Source organism: Xiphias gladius, chromosome 7 (genome assembly GCF_016859285.1).
Source record: "Xiphias gladius isolate SHS-SW01 ecotype Sanya breed wild chromosome 7, ASM1685928v1, whole genome shotgun sequence".
Lineage (NCBI taxonomy): Eukaryota > Metazoa > Chordata > Actinopteri > Istiophoriformes > Xiphiidae > Xiphias > Xiphias gladius.
In genome coordinates, this window is record NC_053406.1 from 4,822,017 (window position 1) to 4,846,232 (window position 24,216).

The 24,216-nt window shown below is 38.3% G+C and overlaps 1 protein-coding gene across 1 annotated transcript in view; it reads left to right on the forward strand.

The window, feature by feature from the left end:
• clcn2c (chloride channel 2c) overlaps positions 1-24,216 on the forward strand; it is a 168,355-nt gene that overhangs the window by 89,146 nt on the left and 54,993 nt on the right. The window contains exons 4-12 of the mRNA XM_040131541.1: positions 225-353; positions 2,911-3,044; positions 5,878-5,955; positions 13,310-13,388; positions 13,475-13,600; positions 14,432-14,516; positions 18,305-18,406; positions 18,882-18,966; positions 20,326-20,481. Coding sequence (XP_039987475.1) covers positions 225-353; positions 2,911-3,044; positions 5,878-5,955; positions 13,310-13,388; positions 13,475-13,600; positions 14,432-14,516; positions 18,305-18,406; positions 18,882-18,966; positions 20,326-20,481 — 974 coding nt within the window. The remainder of the gene's footprint in view (positions 1-224; positions 354-2,910; positions 3,045-5,877; positions 5,956-13,309; positions 13,389-13,474; positions 13,601-14,431; positions 14,517-18,304; positions 18,407-18,881; positions 18,967-20,325; positions 20,482-24,216) is intronic.

Sequence of the window (24,216 nt, forward strand, 5' to 3'; positions counted from 1 at the left end):
CACACACAGCTACACTTTTTCCAGTCTTTAAAGGGTTTATATGACAGCTCTCATGAATGCATATTTAGCCCTGTGTGTGTGTGTGTGTGTGTGTGTGTGTGTGTGTGTGTGTGTGTGTGTGTGTGTGTGTGTGTGTGTGTGTGTGTGTGTGTGTGTGTGTGTGTGTGTGTGTGTGTGTGTGTGTGTGTGTGTGTGTGTGTGTGTGTGTGTGTGTGTGTCCACAGCACAGAAGTGGATGTATGGTGGTCTGGACAGTAATGTGTTCCTGCAGTATCTGGCCTGGGTCACCTACCCTGTAGTCCTCATCACCTTCTCTGCCGGCTTCACCCAGATCCTCGCCCCGCAGGCTGTTGGTACGACACACACACAAAAACAGAACATAAACACAGAGCATAAAGACAAACATACATCACAAGAGCACTAAAGACACTTGAAAAAGGGCAATATACTGTAATCACTACATTATATTGTGTATATTAAATTAGTGTTGAAAAATAAGTCGAATAGACAATCAACAGAAAATGAATTAACAACAATTGATAATCAGTTAATCTTTAATGTAATTTATCAAATACAACATTCACAAATACCTTCTGGTTCCAGCTTCTCCAGTGTGAGGATTTGCTGATTTTGTGTTTTATATCATCATAAATTCAATATCTTCGGCAATTTGAAGATGCCATCTTGGGCTTTTTGAAGATTCAGCATCTCTATGTTTTGTAGACAAGGCAGCTAATTGAGTAATGGAAAATTAATAGCTGGATTAATCTATATTGAAAATAATCATTAGAATCAGCCCTATATTACTGTATATACAAATTAATTGAATGCTGAATTTAGATGTGATGAAATACTCTCAAGCCCCAACTGTATAAATAAATGAGGTTACAATATAAACTATACAATAGATTCACAAGTCTTTGCCATGTTTGCATTCACACTTTTACAAAGAATTTTAATAAGAAACCCGTGCAACCACAGCCCTTAAACAATGGATAACAATACAAATAACCCTCTATAAATTATATTATATTAAATAGGGTGCACATTATGACGTATTTGCAAAGACAATATTAATTTTCGCAAAGAAAATCCAAATAGTTTAAAATCTCTGTTAATTCATATTTTCTCTCGTTAAACATACCGACACACTGATTTTTGGTCCAGTTGACACAGTGGGTGGCAAAACCGAATCAGTACAACACTGTGTGACATTGCTGCAGCCTTTTAATAGCAGTAAGACAATCAAGATGAAACAAAAAGACCAGAGTGGTGCCAAGAAATGGCATAATAAACTAAGATCAGCAGACTTTTGCTGCCAAATTTCCTTAATGAATAGCAATGTTTTGGAACTTAGGAAGGGGCAGTGGGTCTGCAGATACTGTAAAAACTGTGTACCTTACCTTAGTGTAACACTTCCGTGACATACTGTAAATTTCCTCTGCTCTTCTTCAGCCTTAGCCCCTAAAGGCTCAGCTCTTTCCCCATGGGCCTCCTCTGCTTCAGTATCAGATGAAGGAAGGAGAGAAAATTCAAAACTGTAGTTAACTCTAAAATTCAGATTAGGTTTTTCCGAATTCAGTCCAGCACTCTGCACAGGTGAACACAGACCTGCCTGAAGTGATTTCTGCAGCAGGTATACCAGAGGCTTTGCTGTCACTCTCCCAAAAACAGGGTAAAGAGAAGTGTGTGTTTCGTAGGTGGGACAGTTTCTTTTTTCCATCAGCTTATTCCGAAAAAGAAGCCAGAATCTGCTGTCGGAAGTAATCTTAAGACACTTGACACATTGGATTCATAAAACTCTGAAATGCCAGAGCTAGCAATAGATGGGGAACCTTTTGGCTGTTTACATTATTCCAGGAGGTTTTCTGTAAAATTAAAAATCTGTGATGCAAATGCATATTTTAATATGCTTTTTAAGCAGCTGTGACATTGATGTTATAGCAACAACAAAGTCGATAAAATGATGTGCAGAGGTATGTTTATGTGTTTGTGTTTTTGTCCTTGGCTTTCTCACTGAATTAAGTTCCAACCAACCCCTGTAGCTTAGACACAAAAGAGTGTTTCCATTTACTTGTTTTTATGTACATTTCCAATTTGTGTATAAAAAAAAAATAGTGGAAAAAAAATCTAAATATCAATAAAGTTTTTGCGCTTGGCCAAGGAGGAAACGCTAATGTGTTGATAAAAACAATATGTGACAAATTGCAAAGGAAATCAGGTCACATATGAAGCATGTGACTTGAATGTTCGCTGAAGCTTCTTCTGTACTGAAGAGATGAAAACATCAGGTCTGTGCAGAGTGATGAGGAGACTGTTAAGTTCCTGAAAGTAATCAATGAAACAAACAAGTATTTCCACCACGTTTTCCATTGTTTTAACTCTAGCTTAGCTCCACCAACAGTTGATTGCAGTGAACCAACTCTTAATATTTGCATAACAGCAGTGGATGGAAATGCACATTAGTTCGTATTTTCTTTTGCTGATTTTTGGAAATTTGGTCAACAATTTCCATACATTTGGATGGAAACTTGGCTTGAGTTGATGTCACGCATTCATGAGAACAAATCAGAGTTTAGCGACATTTGAATCAAAATGTGACGACAGTTCTGGCACTGTTTGTTTGTGTTGCCAGGTCGTTGTCAGTCAAATCTGTTCAAACTGCACCCACACAGTCCTGATGAAGCGGATTAGCTGAGTTTTTGACCTTCTCTAAATTATACATGAGGATGTTGTGATGTTTGTTTCTTATTTAGTCATCGATATTTAAAGTCATAGACAAATACTTAAAATTTTAAACCAACTTATCAGGGGGTTTGAAGGGCAAATGCTTGTTGGATGAAGACAAGCGTGTTCAGTTTTGCTTTAAGGTGACAGTCAGCTGTAAGCGCACGCTCTTCTCCCCTGCAGGTTCAGGTATTCCAGAGATGAAGACCATCCTGAGAGGAGTGGTGCTGAAGGAATACCTCACCTTCAAAACTTTTGTGGCCAAAGTCATCGGCCTCACCTGCGCTCTGGGCAGCGGCATGCCCCTGGGCAAGGAGGTAACACATAAACACACACACACACACACACACACACACACACACACACACACACACACACACACACACACACACACACACACACACACACACACACACACACACACACACACACACACACAAATCAGCATCACCCACCCGAAGGATCCCTAAATGCTCTTATGTAGTTTGCTTATAGTCTTGAACGGAAATACCTTACTGAATGGAAGAACACTCTTCTGCTGGGACAATATATAACACAGATGCCCAACACAGCAGAAGCTGACAACTTTGTCAATCATGTGTCAGTCAACACCGTACGTGAATCATACGATGTACAGGCAAAATTACTCGAACATGATACGCTTTCATGTTTTTGTGTGAGCGCAAATTAATGTGCAAGTAAAAATAAACTTACCCTTACAGGTATCTCATTATTGCTGTCAAATTCCACTTTGCTTCTTTACGTTGGCAATGCCAGGAAAATTCTGAGATACATTCAACAGCTACTGTATGTTCTTTTAGTAACACAGGTTTAATGATTCACAGCATTAAATATTTGTTTGTGATCAAATATAGAACCCAGACTGGCACCAAGCTGCCATTGGGTTTGAATTCCAGCTTACTCAATATCCAAAATAAACCTCCAATATCGGAGAACAATACTAGCTGTCTGCAGCATCAATTCAAATCATTATAACTCATCAAAAACCCATTTAAGTCAAAGTGAAGTGTAGGAGCACTGGTAGAACAGGTAAAAATGCTTGGTATATGTCCGGTTTTCCAGCAGCTCTATCATGTAGGAAATCAGCGCATACATACAGAACTAGCATGCTACCTGAACTTCTCAGGGAAACATCATCCTCCCAAGCTCATTCACATTTCAGTTCCCTAAATCCTGCTGCATGAATTACAAATGATTCTTAAATGGCACTAGTGCTAGGCCAAAATGAACAACCAAGTATTTTCTACCGGAATGTTTGCGAGTTACATACTGGTACATACTGCCCCAAGGAAATGGCCATATGCCCACACTCAAAGTCCGACACTGACAAAATCTTTCACCTTCTCCTGTCTACTCAGCTTTTATGTCACCAAACTAACAGTCAGTCATGTAAATGAAAACATTGCAACCCTAAATAGTATAAAAAACTCACTTGAGCAAAGTTTGTCAAAGTTTAGCTTAAAGCAGTGCAGGTAGTGACTGACTGACACGTTTTCCCCTCAAGGCTTACCATAGCCGTATGTGCTCTCTATGGAGTCCATTCAGTACTACAAATCCGTGTAAACCCATACACTCGACTTAACTCAACTGCTGCTAATAACACCTCTTGTACATACTCGCTGACCTCAACTATTCCTGTACATGCTGAACAGCAGCTTGTACACCAAAGAATGCTGAAGAGACCACTTGGGAGCTTCAGGGCTCTCCCTTGATTCATTCATTTACCAAGGTCAGACTGTAGACTCAGTTCCTGGTAGCCTATGAGCCTTTGGATATTACACCTGATTCCTGCTGCCTGCGGATTTCAGAGAGACACACTGATTCAGCTTAGTTAAACGATAATTCTGGTATTTTTAAACCTGGGCCCTATTTTCCCATCTTTTGGGGTCTAATGATTAATACAGACAAATATGTCGGGACTCGGCCCAATATTGAGCGAGAACACTATAACCCGTAACCGCAAAATGGCTGCAATGTAATCCAAAGGGGTATTTGTCCGTGTCAAAGTACATCCACTAAAAGTACTTGTTTTGGCCACTCACAGGCTCAGATTGTTATCATAAGTGGCTGACAACACAACTCCAGGTTATTTTTGATTTCTGCTACAGTTTTGATACAACATATATATACGAGTTGGCAGAGTTTCATTTATTTACTGAAAAAAAAAAATGCACACAGCACAATTATTACAGTAAGTTAAGTAAAAACCCATCTTGATTTTCCTAGGTGATCAACTTCATGTAGCCAGGAGCTTAATATTTTGGGAAGATAATGAAGCACATTGTTTTACTACCATTCAGTACCAGCATGTCATGTTAGTTTGTCCTGCACTGAACGGCACGCAACACCTAGTGGAAAACCTGTAACACTCAAACTACTCAATACATTTAGATGTTCTGCACCCAGTATATACTGAGGGAAAATAACACTCGAAAATCCTGGCGCTAAGTGGCACACAATGGGCTGATATGATCAGGTTCAGGTCAAGAGCAAAGAGTGTGAAATATGGAGAAGAGAGGAAAAATGAGAAAGGAGGCTGCAGTGTTAACTTGAGACCTTTTCTAAACCCAAAGGGAAATAGAAGAATTTTTTTCTGAAGATTGTGGAATCCCCAAATTCACTGTGCAGATGTTGTTTATATCTTGTACACTAGTTTGTGTGTATGTGTCTGTAATATGAAGTTCGAGATTTGTCTGTATATTTTATCAAAAACAGCTTCAGGTATCCCCCAAAAGACTGACAAGCCTGAAGACATGATCGCAGGAAAATATCTTTTCTCCTCACACACACACACACACACACACACACACACACACACACACACACACACGCAAACAAGCCTCAGGCCCTCTTGGTTTTGTACTACTGCAACAGGCCTTCAGTGCAGGCCTCTCACTTTCTTTAACTTGAGCATCACCTTTCTCACATTTAATCCTGTTATTTCTAGTTTGAACTTCATCGCCTGAATTTTAATATTCACTGCAGACTTTGTTGTTAATGTGTTTTGGAAAGAGTTGTTATGTGCTGTTGTATATAACACACAACAAACCGGTGGCTAGAGTGCTTCTTAACTTGTAATGTTTGCACCTGTAGTAATTTATTTCTTTTTTTTTTTTTTGCTCCTGTCAGGGTCCATTCGTACACATTGCCAGTTTGTGTGCTGCTCTCCTCAGCAAGTTCATGTCTCTGTTTGGAGGAATTTATGAGGTAAATATTGTTCTTATTTTCTGTCCATCCCTTCCTCTGGAATTTCCTTTCACCCTTTCTTCATTTTGGCCAACTCTTCACTTGATTAATGTGTGTTTTACTCGCTTCACCGGCAAAACTTTAAATTAAAACATCTATTTTTCATTTTTCTTTTCATTATTTTTCATATACACTGTACACACCATACACCAGATACTCTAAGAAAGAGTTTCAACCTCCGTCTCAAGTTATGTTCCCGTTCCCTCGTCTTCGCCTCTCTAAAATCCTGTTTTGTCCTTTTGAATATTTTTTTCTGACTGTTCAGCTGCCAAACTCCCCATGACTGAGGATCTGAGTTGGTAAAATTGTTGATACACTCATCCATTGTTGCTGTGCTTTCAAAGGAATAAAACTTAATAAGCAGCAGCGAGGGCCTTGCCATCTTTTTCACCCTGGGTGTTGCCTCTCAGGTATAATTTTGACAGCAGTTAATTTTATTCAAAAAAGATGGTAGAATTGAACATCATTCAAAGACAAGACAGTAAAGCATAGTGCTGATTGTAGTAAACATGCAAATACAACATAATCTATCAGTAGTAACAGGTATCTGTAAGTAGGGTTAGTGCATTAACAATACACAGCATTTGTTTTTGGTAACATTTTAGATTATGGCCCTAGTAATGGACAGCAAAAATGTACAATGTAATTGTTTTGTTATATTTGTATGACAAATGCATTGTCGGTCATTATTTTCTTTTTCTTTTTTTCTTCATTGTCCCCATTGAAGTCAGAAAATTAATAATTTGGGCAAAAGAGAGGGATTCTGGTTGGATTTTAAGGGATTAGCAAGAAGCAGCCTCAGCAGTCACTTGTTCACCCAACACATAGGGCAAAAAAAATTATTTATTTTTTTTGCTCTTCCTGGTGTGCTTCAGTGTTTTGCAGGTCACAGTACATGAGTATTAGTTTTGTAAGCACTCTGGATGTGGCTTGTGCAATCTAATATCAGTCCATCTTCAGTTAGAAGAGCAACAGTGACACCTGTCCATTTGTGTCTCCCAAGACGCAAATCGGTTCGGAGTATGAAAGGTTTTGCATAAGCAGAAGTAGATGCTTTTATTCAGAGCTATTCAAGTGACTTTGATCATCAAAAACTGGTCTTAAAAGCAGCTAGTAATATCTTCAGGTAGCTCACAAAAGTCTCTCTGAGAGAGAATGAAGTGGGGGAAATTAAATTAAAAAAACAAAACAAAAACCTAAGACAGGTTTTTTAAAAGCAAAGAGAAATCAGTTGAAACATTTTTCCAGGTGTTGGAGGTAGTGTGAATGAAAGATAATGACAGGAGTTGAATTGCCAGAGTGAGGCTAGGAAAGAAGAACAGAAAGAATAAATGAGATTGAAGATGAGAATAGTAAATAATTTCCAACAGTGACGCTTTTTGGGACAGTTGAATGGTGCAGACTTAATTTTTTTCATTACAGTACATAGTTAGCTCCAGAAGTATTTGGATATTGACACAATGTTTGTCCTCTGAACACCTCCACGATGAATTTGAAAAAAAGCCATCAAGATGTGATTGAACTGCAGAGTTTCAGCTTTAATTCAAGGGGTTTAACGAAAAAATATAGCATTAACCGCTTAGGAATTATGGCCATTTTTAAGCTGCAAGGGGCACAAAAGTAATTGGACAATTGACTGACCATCAGTTCCATGGCCAGGTGTGGCCTGTTATTTCATGACAAATTAAGCAGATAAAAAGGGCTGGAGTTGATTCCAAGTGTTGAATTTGCATTTGGTAGCTGTTCATGGGAACTCTTAATATGCAGTCTAATGAGGTGTCGATGCAAATGAAGGAAGCCATTATTAGGTTGAAAAAACAAAACAAACCTATCAGACAGATGGCTGAAACTTTAGGAGTGGCCAAATCAATAATTTGGTACATTCTTAAAAGGATGAAATTCACTGGCGAGCTCAGCAACACCAAAAGGCCTGGAAGACCAAAAGAAGACAACTAAATTGGATGATCGCAGAATTCTTTTCTTGGTGGGAAAAAAAACCCGTCACAACATCTAGCCAGGTCAAGAACACTCTCGAGGAGGCAGGTGTATCATTGTCAGAGTTTAAAATCAAGAGATGCCTTCATGAATGTAAATACAGAGCATTTACCACAAGGTGCAACCCACTGGCAACACTCAAGAACAGAAATGCCAGATTAGACTTTGCCAGAAAACATCTAAAAAAGCCTGCCCAGTGCTGGAACAAGATTCTTTGGACAGATGAAACCAAGATTAACTTGTAACAGAATGATGGGAAGAGAAGAGTATGGAGAAGGAAAGGAAAGGAACGGCTCATGATCCAAAGCAAACCACATCATCTGTCAAACATGGTGGAGGTAGTGTTGTGGCATGGACATGTATGGCTGCCAGTGGAACTGGGTCACTGGTGTTTATTGATGATGTGACTGCTATTGAAGGTAGCAGGATGTAATCTGAAGTGTGTAGGGCTATACTATCTGCTCAGATTCAGGCAAATGCTGCAAACTTGATAGGACAGGGCTTCCAATACAGATGGTTAATGACCCAAAACATACTGTGACAGCAACCCAAGAGCTTCTCAAGGCAAAGACGTGGAATATTCTTCAATGACAAAGTCAGTCACCTGATCCCAACCCAACTGAGCATGCTTTTCACTTTATTGAAAGACAAAACTGAGGGCAGAAAGACCCATAAACAAGCAGCAACTGAAGGCGGCTACACTAAAGACCTGGCAAAGCATCTCAAGAGAGGAAACTCAGCATTTGGTGATGTCCATGGGTTCCAGACTTGAGGCAGTCATTGACTGCAAACAATTTAAATCCAGTTATTAAAATAAATCCTAATATTTATAATCATGTTCGTTTGTCCAATTACTTTTGAGCCTCTGAAAATAAGGGACTATGTATAAAAACGGTTATAGCGATATTTTTGTTGGAATTAAAGCTGAAAGTCTACACTTTCTGGTATGCATTTCAAGTCCATTGTGGTCATGTACAGAGGCAAATTTAATCAAATTGTGTTACTGTCCAAATACTTATGGACCTAACTGTATGTCTGTTTTTGTCTGGTCTGTTGATGACTCAGAGCAAAGAGCAGAAACTCCTGACATTTTTTCTCTCCTGACAAAAATCTTTTGCCTGTTTTGCCTATGTCCCTCAATCATTTTTTCAGCTAAGAAAAGTGGAAAACAGACCCAGACACGAAATGCAAATTATTCTCTTTTTCCTTATAATTCAATTTCTTTCATCCCACGTAAACTCAACAGCCAGTAATAACCCATTTTATAAATATTTTATCAGTCTGTTATTTGTCAACAAATTTTTCTTCTACAAAACTAACTCTGCTCAGAGAAATGAAGCAGGATGGAAAAGATGCAGATCGATCAGGGGAGAAGGAAAGCAAAATAATTTTCTTCTTCATCATCTCCTCCTTCTTATCCTTCTTTTTCTTCCTCCCCCCACTTTTCCATCCTTTGGGAGAGGAGTCCTGGAGCTGGGAGAAGGCAAAGAAAAATCTGACTCTCATCTCTCTCTTTTCTGAAGATGTGAGCACCTCTCTTGGGGGATGAAATGGTGGGAAAATGGGACGGTTTGAAGAGAGTACAGAGGGCAGTGGGATTGAAGGAAGGGTGCCAAAAATCCTTGTGCTGCATCCACAATATGACCTTACACTAAAGGTCAAGTGCATTGGAAAAAAAGATACATTTATGCAAAGGTGATTTGGAGAATCAGCTGAATTGGCCATCTGTTGTTCACAGAATGGGCAAAGTAACAGCAACAGTAAGATGTATTGTTAACATTAAATACCTACAGTGCCTGACAAAAAGTGTGGATACCCAGACATTACATCCATATGAGATGATTGTAGTAGTTTTCCCTGAAGCAAATTTTGTCTTGCATCCAGGCGAAACATAGAACACATACAGACCTGAACATGGTAAAATGTATAATATAAATATGCAAAACATATTCTAAAACTTACAGAAAAGTGATAGCATAGCACTGAATCAGTGATTTAAAAGTCATTAGTATAGCTATCCTGGTACTTTATGTATTGCCCCCCATTTTTTTGATTGAAGACTCATCATCAGTTGGCACATGGGCCTTTAACAGTTTGATATCATGATATATAAAGAAATTTCTCACATCTTGGACATGCCATTTTTGTCATCATAATGTCTGAGGACGGAGGAAAACTCCAGTGATCAAAACCTTTGAAATTGGTGTCTTGGTGGAGATGTAACACTTCAGCTAGACAAACAGATTATTTTAATCACAGAACATGTGGATAAACATGCCAGAATCTAATTTAATAATCATTTAGATGGACACCTGATTTTGCTTCAGCTGAAGGTGAGAAAATCTGCCTCTGCTTGTCAGTAGTTGGCAGAGTTTACTGTTGTTTTCCTATTGAAAACAATAAATATAAATGTTGGCATTTGCCTTATACCAATATACTTTAAATGTCATGAGAGGCATTATTTTACAACCCTCCGTAAAGACTTTCTGTCCCTCCATCTCCTCCATTTTTGCTTTGCTTAGTTTGTCAGTTTTTAGTTTATCCATCTGCCTCTCTTCCTTTTTATCTACCTTTCTTCAATAATCATAATCATTCTCATTGTCTCCTAGTAACCCTCTGTTACTGCTTTTCCCCTCCCTCTAGAGTGTTGTGCTGCATTTTATAGCATATTAATGCTGAGAGTGTGTGCGTGTGTGGAGTGTCCCTCTGCAGCAGTAGCTTGTCCTCTCAAGAGTTTGAAGTACAGTATGCTAATGTAGCCTGTGGGCTTTAAAAACCAGCTACTTGCTGCGTGCTTTTAGATAGCCTTCTGTACTTTTTGACTGGCTCAACCTTAGTTTGACTAGGCCAGCCCTATAAATGAGAATGATTGTCACTGACTGACTGAGTGATGAAGGTACACCATTGGTCAGCCTACCGAGTGTTGAAGTTCTCCCAACAGGCAGTGTTGCCAGTGGTGATTTTGTCAGACGACGTCGCGGTTATAAAATCAGGATTTTAGCAGGGCAGAGCTGCAGCTTGGAAATGGCTTGGAAGTGACTGCTGGTTAACATGTCGTCTTAAGGGGCCATGTTTCAGTCACCATGTCATACGTTTTCCGTTGTCTGACAACAGAAAGAGAAAAAAGTGCAAATGAGAACAGCTATATGGGTAATTTGGCTGTATTAAAATACTGTATATGTGAGCACAGAGAATAGGAGAGAAGCAAACAGTTAAAGGGCCGAAACCGGTTGACACTAGACAGAAGGTAAATATGATGCGATGACATCATGGTTATGCTAATTAGCGTATTATGTCATCTAGCGACAATTACCAACTTTTCTAGCAGACTTAAGCTACTAGTTGTTTAGAGCGGTTTCACAGCAGTTTTCAACTACATCCTCAATTTCACTCATTGACCATAAATGGTCTAGCCATATACCAGGTGATACCTAGTCTTGTTACCAGAGAGGGACGAGTACTCCACACACGCATGGCGAATGCCATTATTTGAAAAGGGGTCTCACTGGATCAGATATATTTGAAAAGAATGTTTTTTTTATTAGAACTGTCAGTTGGTAAAGTATAAATTTTGGTGCTAAAGCATTGCTTCATTAATTTAATGGAACAAAATGACTGAAATTCAGATTTGTTCAACCTTACAATGCCACACAGTATTAGCAGTAAAAAAGAAAAACAAACAAAAGAAAAGTGGCATTAATCTGTCTTTACTAGTTTAACTTTGTTTCTTACTCCCATGCTACCTGAAGGAGCCTTGTCTTATAGGGATTAAGGTAATTCAATTGCACAATTCCCTGCATGCTCTGCAGTCCATGTCCCTTCTTCTCCACTGCTGAAGTCTTGTCAAATTGATTCATTTTGCAAATACTTAAACTAAAGCTAAATATTTATTATTGTATCCAGTCTCAGAAACATGTTTATAACCCTTTAAAATACAGTGCTCTTCTTTTTGTTTTACCTTAAAATCATCTGTTTTATCATATATACATATATACTAAATATACAGAGTTTTCTCTTAGGCACAAACAATTTTTTGAGTGTTCCAGACCTGTCATACTAGTCACATTTCTGACTTTCAAAACAGGGGAAAAAACCCTTGTTGGATTATTTTTGGCTCCAGAAAAAAAAAAGGAATATATTTTCTCCCGTCCATCTTTTTGTCATGGACTGCTTTATGTTTAGCACAATATTTTTTAGTGTTTTCAGGTTTGTTATGCTAGTGACATTGCAGATAACACAAGATGCACCTACTCACAAGTATTTATCAAGTCAAAATGACCAATTTATAATTTAAAAGTTTTCTGAGTCCAACTTGGAACACTTGGTATGAGTAAACCTTACAGAAAAAGTTAAGATTTAGGATAAAAGTATACAAATATTATTGCATGAAGCTCAATGCATGAATTTCTGATGCTGGTCCACTGGAGGCTAACTGCATAAGATTGTTGTGGAAAAACAAATCCTCAGATGGTTTTAACAATCCTAAACAGTTTTAAGTTTCTAGGTACAAGGGTGAATGTCAGTACACTCAAGAAAAATATATCTTTGAAACGTTGATTTTAACCTTGAAGAAGCAGAAATATTCAGTTTAAACTGTATTTGCAATATGTTCCTTGACACCCCCCCTTTTTATTACTCTGTGACCATCTTTGTGTGTGTGTGTGTGTGTGTGTGTGTGTGTGTGTGTGTGTGTGTGTGTGTGTGTGTGTGTGTGTGTGTGTGTGTGTGTGTGTGTGTCTGTAAGCAGCAGTACAGCATGCTACTCAGAGTTTCACACTGTAAGTTTGTAAGACCAGGATAAACCACTGAGTAGAAAGTCAAAGGGAGAAACACACACACACACACACACACACACACACACACACAGACACACACACACACACACACACACTAACCTCGCTTTATCACTGCCATGCTGCTTGAAGGAAGCCAGTCTCATAGGAATGAAGGTAAGTAAGATCAGTCATGTTAAAAAAAAAGACACCTCCCATGATGCACTGTGACCTTCTGCCCTGCAGTCATGCAGCTCAGTCTTTTCATTTGTTCCTCTATGGGTCTTACTGTGTGTTACACTGCATCTCCTCATCTGACCAGAACCTCACTATTATTCTCCTACATGAAGACTTTAGTATTGTATGAACAGTGCAGCTACCAACGTCATTTAACTGCAGTTAAGGCATAGAGCTAATTTATCCACTTTTTTTTTTTTTTTTAACTTTTGATCCCAGCTTTTGATTTGTTTTGTGGAGCAGCTACTTAAATGTATGTAACCCACGGGTGTGTGTGTGTGTGTGTGTGTGTGTGTGTGTGTGTGTTTCAGAATGAGTCAAGGAACATAGAAATGCTGGCAGCAGCCTGTGCTGTAGGAGTGGGCTGCTGTTTTGCTGCCCCAATAGGAGGTGAGTCTCCGGAAAGAAACATCTAGTAACAGAAGTCAATTACATGCTGTAATAAATTTGTGTGTGTGTCCGTGTGTGTGTTCCAGGAGTGTTGTTCAGTATTGAAGTAACATCCACATTCTTTGCCGTGAGGAACTATTGGAGAGGTTTCTTTGCTGCTACCTTCAGTGCCTTCATCTTCAGAGTACTGGCTGTTTGGAACAGAGACGAAGGTAGTACGACATGTACACAGTGCACAGTACTGTATATGAATGGGACAGAAGTGCAAGTATGGTTTAAAGTACTTTCTTGATTTGCGATATGAAAAGTTCACAAAGATCTTTCAAACCACTAAGACAAAAGTTTAACCACAAAATTGTTATTGAGTAAAGTGAGTAACAGTGGTTGGCATTGTGTTGGATTCTTTGCTTCTTTACAGGTCACAAAATGCCTCAAAACATTTGCTACTACACGTTAAAAATACTTTTAAAGTATGCTCAGAATTGTGGAAATAGTGTACAATATTTCCAATTTGCAGCCTTTATTTTGACAAGATGCCAACAGGTTGAAAACTTTTTAACTAACTTTGTTACAAATAACAACGGCAAGGTCAAACATACCAGAGACCAACAGGATTACTTAGTAGATCTTTGTATTGGGGGGCTGTGTGTTTTGTTGAAAAATCAGCACAGAGCTGCAACATCAGCAAAAACAGGAGAAAACATGGACCATAAAATTGTTGGGGTTTTTTTGATTTCCTATACAGTAAATATTATAACTAGAAGTCACGTAGCAAAAGGGGTGGTTTGTTTCTTGTAAAGCAGACAACTAACCAGAATTTCAGTTTTGAGGCAGCAGTTCAAACTCAAGGTTAGGACTTCTGGTCATCACCTCCACAATGAGCTGAACTTTTTGTGTACTTCTCACTCGCTACCTTCCATTAGGGACAGAGCCTGAACTGCTGTAACACTGCATCTCTTTGCAAGAGTTGCATGATTTTGATGACTTTTTTGACAGAGTTTTGCTCTCCGTCCTAACTCTTGCTGTACTTTTTCTTCCTCCAGAGACTATAACAGCCCTGTTTAAAACCCGCTTCCGGCTAGACTTTCCCTTTGACCTCCAGGAGCTTCCTGCCTTTGCTGTCATCGGGTAAGTTTTGAGTGGTTATTGGCCAGTTTCTCATTTCATGAAAACATTGGGCAGAATTTGGAATATAATATTTGTTTCAAAACGAAAAAAAAGAAGAGTGAGCCATAAACTCAAAAACATAATTTTTTAACTATTAATTTACAGCGCAATAGCCCTTTCTAAATAATTCTTTATTAGAAAGTAATAAAAATTTTGTTTTGTCAACAAATAATGGTTTAAATGAACACAGATTTGGTTTGCTGCAAAGTCCATAGAAACTTCAAATACATTCAAACATCGTGAGCCATTGTTTTGCCCATCTGATTTTTCTGAAAGGTATTCCCATTTACTGTGACTACGGCATGAATTCAGATATTATTCAGGTGCTCCACTCACTGTAGCTTGTGAAGTTGTTACTTCAGGGAAGCCCGCGTGAGTCACCTAACATCGATAATTCAGCCCGCAGCAGTTGCTAGCACACTGAGGGAGGTTCTATTTTATCCTGCCTTAGCCTGAGGGCTCCTCCACAGCTGTGAATGAGACCACGAGCTCCGAGAAGAAAGGTGGTGGAGAGATGGGTGAGGTGCTCTCCCTCCCCCTCCCTCCCTTACTTTCTCTCAGATGAAAGTACATGCCTGTGGGCAACTGTGCATAGGCTCCCCAAGAGAAGAAAATCCCTCTTTTCTTTCTCCTTCTTGTCTTTTGTTCTTCATCTTTTGGATGTTTTCTTTTGTCCGAAATGTGTTAACACCCACTGCTGCATCATTGGCTTGCACATACAGCTTACTTAGCACTAACTCCAGAGAAGGCAGCAGAGCGCTCAGCCTCAGTTTTACACTGTGCTAGTATGTACATGTGCATTGGCACGTCTGTATGTGTGTCTGTGTGTGTGTGTGTGTGTGTGTGTGTGTGTGTGTGTGTGTGTGTGTGTGTGTGTGTGTGTGTGTGTAGACATCAGTGTAACTTGTATCTTCCCCTGCCAATAGCTTTCAAGCAGGGAAAGTCGGTCAGTGTCTCAGTCAGCTAGGCCAGAAATAGTTTCTTCTGTGTTACATGCTGCCAAGGGCACGTCTTTGAAGAGTCACACACTATTCTACTTAGTGTTTACACCTTCAGGCAATAGAAGTGAGAATCAGTGGGACAAGAGGAGGCTGAAATACAACCTGATTACTGCACACAGAAACATGCATACATGCAAATACATACAGTACAGTGATTGTAAACTTGTAAGTTGGAATGCATTGTATGTGTCAACACATGCAACAGCATTTTGCAGTAGTTCGACGATCATGCAGTGAAAACCTTTATCACACCAGACCCTCACTGTGTATTTTCACAACATCCCAATTTTATTTTGTGGTTGCAACAAACATATTTCAGGTTCTAAGAGGACTGGACTGAATGATGCTCTGTGGAGTTCTCCTATAAAGAAACACAGCTCATTTAGACTGAGTTTTATTCACAAAAATAGACTGTGTGTGTCTTGTTTCTTAAAATGTTCAATTAATCTTCTGTAACACATTTTGCAAATTTCCCTAACTGTTGATCAGTGGAATAATGTGAAAATGTACGGCAGGAATGTGTACCTCATCACCTTTGTTTTTATGTGTTTGCTAGTAGAGCAGCAGACAGAAACAAAACAGGGAACCACTCATCAAAACATTGCTTCATAGCACCTCTAGTGGTCAAAAACTCAGCAAGGTACCTTTAAGGGTAAGGCTGGTGATACATTTTATTTTTTTTAATTGTCTAGAAATCCATTCAAAAGACCAAAACCAACAATGTGTCAGTCTTTTTCTCAATACTTTATGCCTCCCATCAGGTACAGGTATATTCCTTCCTACTAAAGATAGGCGGGAAAAAAACAGGTCACGGTATATATTTATAAATATAATTTTTTTAAAAGGCTAAATAATTTCCTAAAATAGCTAGGCACTCTAGTTTTTACTGCTGTTTGGGACATACTTGTTAAAGGTGCATTTGTTGGGGAATATTTTTAGCAGGGGATTAATACACATTTTGTGCTGTAGGAAGTATTTACGGCAGCAGGACGGTGTATGTTGGTTCCGCTAAGAATAAACTACAGTGGCTCATGCAACTTAGTGGCTCACCGCTGTGTTATTAATAGTTTTTGGACAAAAATGGAGCTCCGTGGCAGAGAGGAATAAGATATATCAGGCTTCGATTCGTTGTTGGTTTTGGTCTTTTTTTATGGAATTTGTTGACGACAAGAAAAAAGTATAATTGGCCTCCATTTAGGCTCAATAGCGAGTCTATATGAGTCACGCACACCAAATGCAGATAGGACTGCAGAAATGTTTGTGACACAAACAGATACATACAGTAGCCTTGCATTAGACCCCTACAGTACAAGTTCTTATGTGGTGATTTTTTTTTCATTGATTCATTCGGTTGATTTATTTACCTCTCCTGATTTAGTTATTGATGCTGAAACAATAAGTCAGTTAATCAATTTGTCAACCAACAGAAATTTAATCAACAACAAATCTGATAATTGATTATAGTATATATTATCAAGATTATCAAGCAAAAAAGCTAAAAAATTCCCATTTTCTTTCATTGTAATTTGAATATCTTAGGGGTCGGACAAAACCAACAATTTGAAGACATCAACATGAACATTTTCACTATTTTTCACTATTTTCTGACATTTTATGAACGAAACTATCAATTGATGAATCAAAAAAATGTCACCCTAATCCATACTGAAGATAATGGTCAGTTGCAGCACTGATATTTATTACTGTACCTCACCAACCACCGGCCACCCCTCCCCTCATTTTAAGGGAAGCACCAGCCCACCCTTACCTGGCCATACACCTAATCTTGCTCAGCCTCAAACAGTACCTTACCCCCCAGTCTAATCTTTACCCTAAACCCAAACCCAAATCCTAATCCTGAACTATCCCACGGAGAGAGAAAGAACACAAAAATGGACACATGCCGTGTTTTTCTCAGCTGCACCAAGAGGGCAAAGACTCCCTCATCACCCTGTTCATTATTTATTCAGAGGTATCTGACGGAATTAATAATGCAGCAAAATAAATGTATAAGCATTAGGTTGTCTGCATAGCTGTCTGAGTCTATTCTTTCTCTCCCTCTGTCCTCTTTCTTTCCTCTTTGCTGCCATAAAGAGGACTCCCACTGAGCTTTTAAATGCATGCTTATGTAAACCTTCTTTTCTGCTTTGTCTCTAACTCCTCCACACATCCCCATCTGACTGTATGCTCACTCTCTCTCTCTCTTAGCTGTAATTCCCTGTTCATCTTTCAGTTCTAGTATGTTTCACCTTTCAATGCATGTCTTTGTTTTTCTCAGTTTTTCTATTTTCCTCCTCTGTGTCTACAGCATATTCCTCCTACGTGTTTTGTTGACTTTCTTTTTTTCCGCCCCTCGCCTCTCTCTTATTTTTTCCTAACACTTCATCCCTCTTCCTTACTTCTTTCCATCCTATATTTGTATGTGTTGGCTCTGAATGCTTATTTTCTCCTGGTATTAACATACAGCCTATTGGAGACTCGTCACATTCAAATTGTTTTTATTATATCCAAAAGCACTGGGGACAACCTGTGGAGGTGGTTTGAGAGAGAAAAATGTTCTAATTGATGTTTTGGTTTGTTTATACTTGAACTAATTTATTCCATCCAGTTTCCATTTGATCACACATTCATTTTTATGCCCAGTAGAAAAAGCAGTCCAACTTTTTTCTGATATGTGTGTCTTTCTCTCTCTCTCTCTCTCTCTCTCTCTCTCTCTCTCTCTCTGTCTCTCTCTCTCTCTCTCTGCAGTATTGCCAGTGGATTTGGTGGGGCTTTGTTTGTGTACCTGAACAGACTTATTGTCCAGTTCATCAGGAAACAGAAGGCCATCAACAGATTCCTCATGAAAAAGTTAGTGTAACCATTTGCAGAAAGTAACTAAGTCTATTTACCTCAAGGACTGTACTTAAATACAGTTTCGAGATACTTAGGGTATATTTCAGGGAGATGTACTAACTACTCCACTACATTTACTTGAGTGCTGTAGTTACTTTTCAGATTATTTTTCATACAAAACATGAGATATATTTATACAATATGACGCATTGTTAAAGATTTAACTAAGTTATAGTTAGTTCAAACCAGAATCAGATACAAAATTCAAATGTTGCTTACACACTGATGCATCATTGATAAATCAGCAATATAATAACAAACAAAAGGGGGTTATTCTGCTGTTTAAGCCTATTTTAAATTTGATATTTTATGTACATTTTGCTGACAGTGCTTATAGATTTAATTTTTTTCTGCAGCATTTGATTGTTTAATTTTTGTTTTTCTGATCTTTATTTCTCTCTGTCTCCCTTTTTCTTTCTCTCTTTCTCAGACGTCTGCTATATCCAGCATTGGTCACTTTACTTGTTTCCACGCTAACATTTCCCCCTGGCTTTGGACAGTTTATGGCTGGCAAGGTAGGTTCCCCACCCCCGTTAATCATATCATGTTGTTTTTTATACACGCTTCACTACAACCATCACTGTAATTCAGATGTGACAAGGGATCAGGGCTGTAGCTGAGTGAGAAGTTGTTTGACGTGAGTGAGGAAATTAATGAGGAAACGAAAACTGTAGACTACTGAGCTGATTTCACACCAAGAGTTTTAAAGTATATTTAGTTTTCGAAAAGTAGTATTTACATTTAGATTTGGAGTCGGATGCACAGCCATTTTCGATGCAGTTTAAGGTCAAACGAAAGGTGAACTGTGAAAGCTGAAATTGAATGCATCAACAAGCAGTCTGAAGCACAAAACAAAGCACATATTTAGTTTTCTTGGTTAAGCTAGTTAGTTTTAGTTTTCTTGGCCTACTAACCTTTTGGAGCGTCTTGCTGAACATAAATCGAAATAAAGGGCCATAAAGCAGGTATAATGCCTGTTGTATTAAAGTATTTTACAACACGTTTGGGTCAGTTATCACAGAGGTTGAGGTTATCACAGAGGCTGAAAAAAACTGTGTGTATTGTGGAATTTCACAATATTGCATGTGTTTATTGTTGAATTTTAGTAATTATTATATTTTAAAAAGTTTAAGTTAAAACATTTATGCAATGGCATCGAGGAAAATCTGCAATTTCAGCAGAAGTCAGTATTTGAAATGATATAAATAAGAATAAGACTTCTGAAAACGCCCATTTTATTTATTTATTATAATGTATTACTCTAAATACAGATAATGAGTCTGACTTTACTTTGCCTTGTTATTGTGACCAATCACTTTACTTTTTCTGCTCTGAACTGACCACAAAAGTTTGGTTTTATTCAAGACAGCAAATTTACATGTACATGTATATTTCCGTCACTTTTAAGTTTATTCTGTAATCATGTTAGTAAGCTACAGTGGTAGTGTAGCACTGGAAAGCATATAACATCACAGTGAAATTGCTTTTCTTTTTCTTTTTGGTGCTCACCTGATAATGTTAAGATAAGAAAAAATACTTACAAACACGTTACATTGATTCAGTGATCTTTACACTTTAGTTTTACGCATTGAGTCCTGTGCTAATACGACGTGGATGTATTCTGAGGACTGAACATGTGATTCAGTGTTTTTCACTTAAAGGCCAGCATTTTGCTTTTAAAGGTAAGGATGTGGCGAGTCAGTTAAAAAATGCTGTAACAGTTGTCAGGGTCAAAGTCACGGTTAGCAAATCAATAAATCGACTCTCTCCAATAATGTATATTCTAAAGTATAGTAATAATAACGTAACGAATGCTACAAAACTGCCCACCCCTGTTGCTCCATCTTGATAATGTCACTTCCTGTGACCTGTAGCTCACCCAGAAGGAGTCTCTGGTGACATTACTGGACAACCGGACATGGGCCAAACAGGGCATTGCTGAGGAGTTTGACTACATCGGACACTCCCAAGCCTGGAAACACCCGCAGGTCAACGTCTTCGTCACCCTGGTCCTCTTCATTGTCATGAAGGTAGGTAAGACAGTCAGTTAAATGAGATGGTGGAATTTTAATGTATATTTTATGTTATTTTATGTAAGTTAATACATACGAAAGAATACAATAATTAAGTAAATACTTAAAAAGAACATCCCCTGTTTATTTTAATTTCTATTCATGATATATTATCAAATCCTTCCTTTAATTCCTTTCAGTATTGTAGGATATGTGCTGGTACAATATGTAAAATCCATACATACAGTATAATGCTGGTTGCTATAGTGACATAAAAGATAAAGGAAGATCATTAGGAGAGTGGGAGTTGAACATGAACGTTTTACAAATGGAAGGGGTTTTCCCCTTGTTATTCATAGCTGGACCAGGGCTAATGGGAAAGTATCGGAGTCGAGCGCAAGAACAAAGGGAGACCATGTTATTGTTGGAAAGTGGACTATGTCCCACTCACTATGCTACAAAGTTATGGTCCCTGGAGGCCATTTAAACGTTGGGTCCACTTGGATGCTACATCACTGAGTGAAAGAACTGATGGATTCCATGTAAAAAATAAATAAATAAATATATATATATATAAAATTTCCAGGCTATAGACAGTGTGCGTTTACGAAGACATTATCAGGTGATGCACAGTAAGTACTGAAACTCACTGTTGTGTCCTAAGTCAGGTTGAGTTGCAAGAGTTGGTTCTATTTTGGAACCAGTCCCCGCTCTGTAACATATCCGAATTTGTTCAACTCTGACCCTAACGGATCTCTTAGCAAACTTTTTATCTGTCCACACTCTTTTTTTATTAGCAAAGAGCAATGTAAAAAACAATCAGGTAGGAGCCTCTCGTTTTTAGCTGCTCTTGACAGTTGCTGGTTAAAATAACGAATATCACCAGCGGCAGATTTTGTCTGCTGTCACTAAATAACTTTTATGCCATAATGGCTAAAATGAAACTTTTGCCGTCTGCAAACTGGTGTCTGTACTTAGCCAAAGGTTGTTCGTTTATTACCGCAAGAGGGCTGTCTGTTCAGTGAGACAGACAGAGTGCTGAAAATGATCTCATATCACATCAATTTCGAGTGAGTCTCCCACTTAAACTTTTATACATCAGTTATGTATAGATATTTTAACCTAAAAATTTCAATATTTCAATTTCAACGGTTATTTCAATATCTCAGACATTTTTAATCAACATTTCATATCTTCTGTGGCTCATCTGCCTTCTCAACAGACAAAAGCTGATTACAGATCTTAGAATTTTAGATATTTATAACTGTTGTTACTTGCAAATGTTGACAGCCAAACCTAATTAAAGTCATGAAGGGATTTGAAAGGATCTTGATTCAAAAAAATGCTATCAACTCCACGTAAGGATCATATACCATTTAAAGATCTAAAGGTGTAAAAGGAACCAAGCTTAGCTCTTCACGATGATGCAAAGCGTAAATGTATTCACATTAAGTAACAGAAACTCTGATGTACATTTACTGTGTGTAGCCTCTGAATCCACCATTTTCAGAAATGTGCTTTTCAGTGTTCTTTAGCAGCTGTTGACGAGCTTTGAGGTTGTTGATGCGGTTAAGGTGAGGCAAGGAGGCAAGTGTAGCACAGCTTAAGATGCAACACACAAGATCCATTCAAATTTCAGAAAGGATAGCCACTGGCTTTCCATCTCAGTGCCAGTCATTGCATTGCTGGCTCGTACACAGCTGGACAGATGGATAGAAGCCGCTTTGTTATGGTTTCGATGCAGCAAGTTAACCGTCCCAGATTATCCCACAGACTTAATCACACAGCTCACCATGTCAGCTGTAGAGGCAAAAACTTGCAAATGTGAGAAACTAAGAAGCACACACAAAAGAGCGCATACCTGAAGGTACATACATCGAGGCTGCTCAATCCTCTAAAGCCGTTACTCGAATAAGAAAGAGCGTTTAGAAATGTGGGGAGTGTCATAAGTATATCTGAGGTCAATTAAGGCGCAAAAAACTCTTTGGATCCCCGCTGATTTCATTTTTGCTGAGGCGAGAGGCATGAGGCGAATGGGGATTTGCAGTAAAAGTATCAGCACCTGGCTTAACTCTCCTGGGTCTGAGTGAGTGGGGAAAAAAACAACCACTGATATAAAGTACTGGAGCCAAGCCACTGCGCTCTTAGCCTCAGAGAAAGACAAAAGCTGAACAGTTACTACACGGTATATTCATTTTCCTCTCGTGGAGGAGATTTCTGCTTGTGTTGTGATTAGATTGGATTTTTTGTGTAACCTTTATTTATTTGGGCTGCTCTGTTCAGCTGAAATGAAATGTCCTTTTCAAATACAAAAAACAAAGGATTGTAAATCTCCCCTCCCTGCATCAAGAGCTGCATGGTGTGTGTGTGTGTGTGCGTGTGTGTGTGTGTGTAGGTGAGTACACGGGCAGTTGGCTGCAGGCAGATTTAGGGAAACTATTTTAAAATATGATTTCTAAACAAAATTTGTCATTGTACTTAAAACTACTACTGAAATAAGTTTATTTACAGCAAAACTATCTCATGAAATGTAGTTTTGTCAAATAAAGTTAAATAAAAAATTACTTTTGGTAAAGAAATGATCATATGCACATTTGCAAACATAATATAATCTCATAATTGCAAAAACGAAATCTCTAAGATGTTAACAAATAGCATTTTATTCTAAATCAGTCTATGCTAAAGTGAGGTGGTCAGTTTTTTTTTTTTTCTCAAGAGTGGATGAGGCTCTTTAGTGATAGAACACCATCCACTTCCACTTTATTCTTAATCTTAACCGAAAGCTGAACCACATTAAAGTAAAATTTTTGCTTCTATTGTGCAATTTGGTGGTTACAGGAAGATCATTATTCCATTAATATATTAAGGTTATTTAAATTGGAACACACCACCTTAAAGTGTGCGTGCACTTGTGGTTATTAAAGGCAAAATAAATCGAACTGAATTCAGTAGTGGTATTATATTATGACCTATTGTGAGGAGGGTGTTAAAGTTTTTCTCGTAGTCAAAAGGAGGGTTCAAAGAAAGTGATAATGCTTGGAAGGGCTTTGCTTTTTTTAGAAAAACGTTATGTTCAGCCCACTTCCCAATTAAAATAATTTTTGTACAGTCTCTTAGTAAAACATTTCACTGACATAATGAATCTTCTCCATTGCTTTGTAAATGTAACTTATGGCTGTAACGGCCATTGCCCAACAGAAGTTACACAGTCGCTTTAAAGCCCCTATGTATAGATTTATTGATGCTTCTGTTACTTTTCAGTGTGTTTCATTATCTTACTGTACTTTTTTTATTTTTTCAATTGTACCACTTGGAATTTCCAAAGTCAAATATTTTAAAATTGTGCTCATAGGGAAAAAAATGCAGTACTACCTGTTCTCCTTTTTATAGGTAGATGAAGTAGATGAGGTAGTTAACTACACTTCATGTAACAACAAATAACTTCAGAAAAAACAGAGATCCATCGAGAGATAAGTTGAGCTGAACTACTGCCATGCAAAATGCATAGCAAAATGTGGTTAAGCAGAACAGCCAAAGGCTCCAGTTTCCGAGTTATGTAAGCACAGAAACTGATGGTGTGACAGTGCAACTGACTCACTGTCTCTTTGTCATTGTTTCAGAACAGTACAACAGAGAACGTCTCTCTCAGCCTTTCATCTGTCATGAATCTCAAAAAATGGCTGTCAGAAACCAATTTTGATTATTCTATAAAGCCAGCTTCACTAAATCAACTTTCCATGATGAAATTCAGCC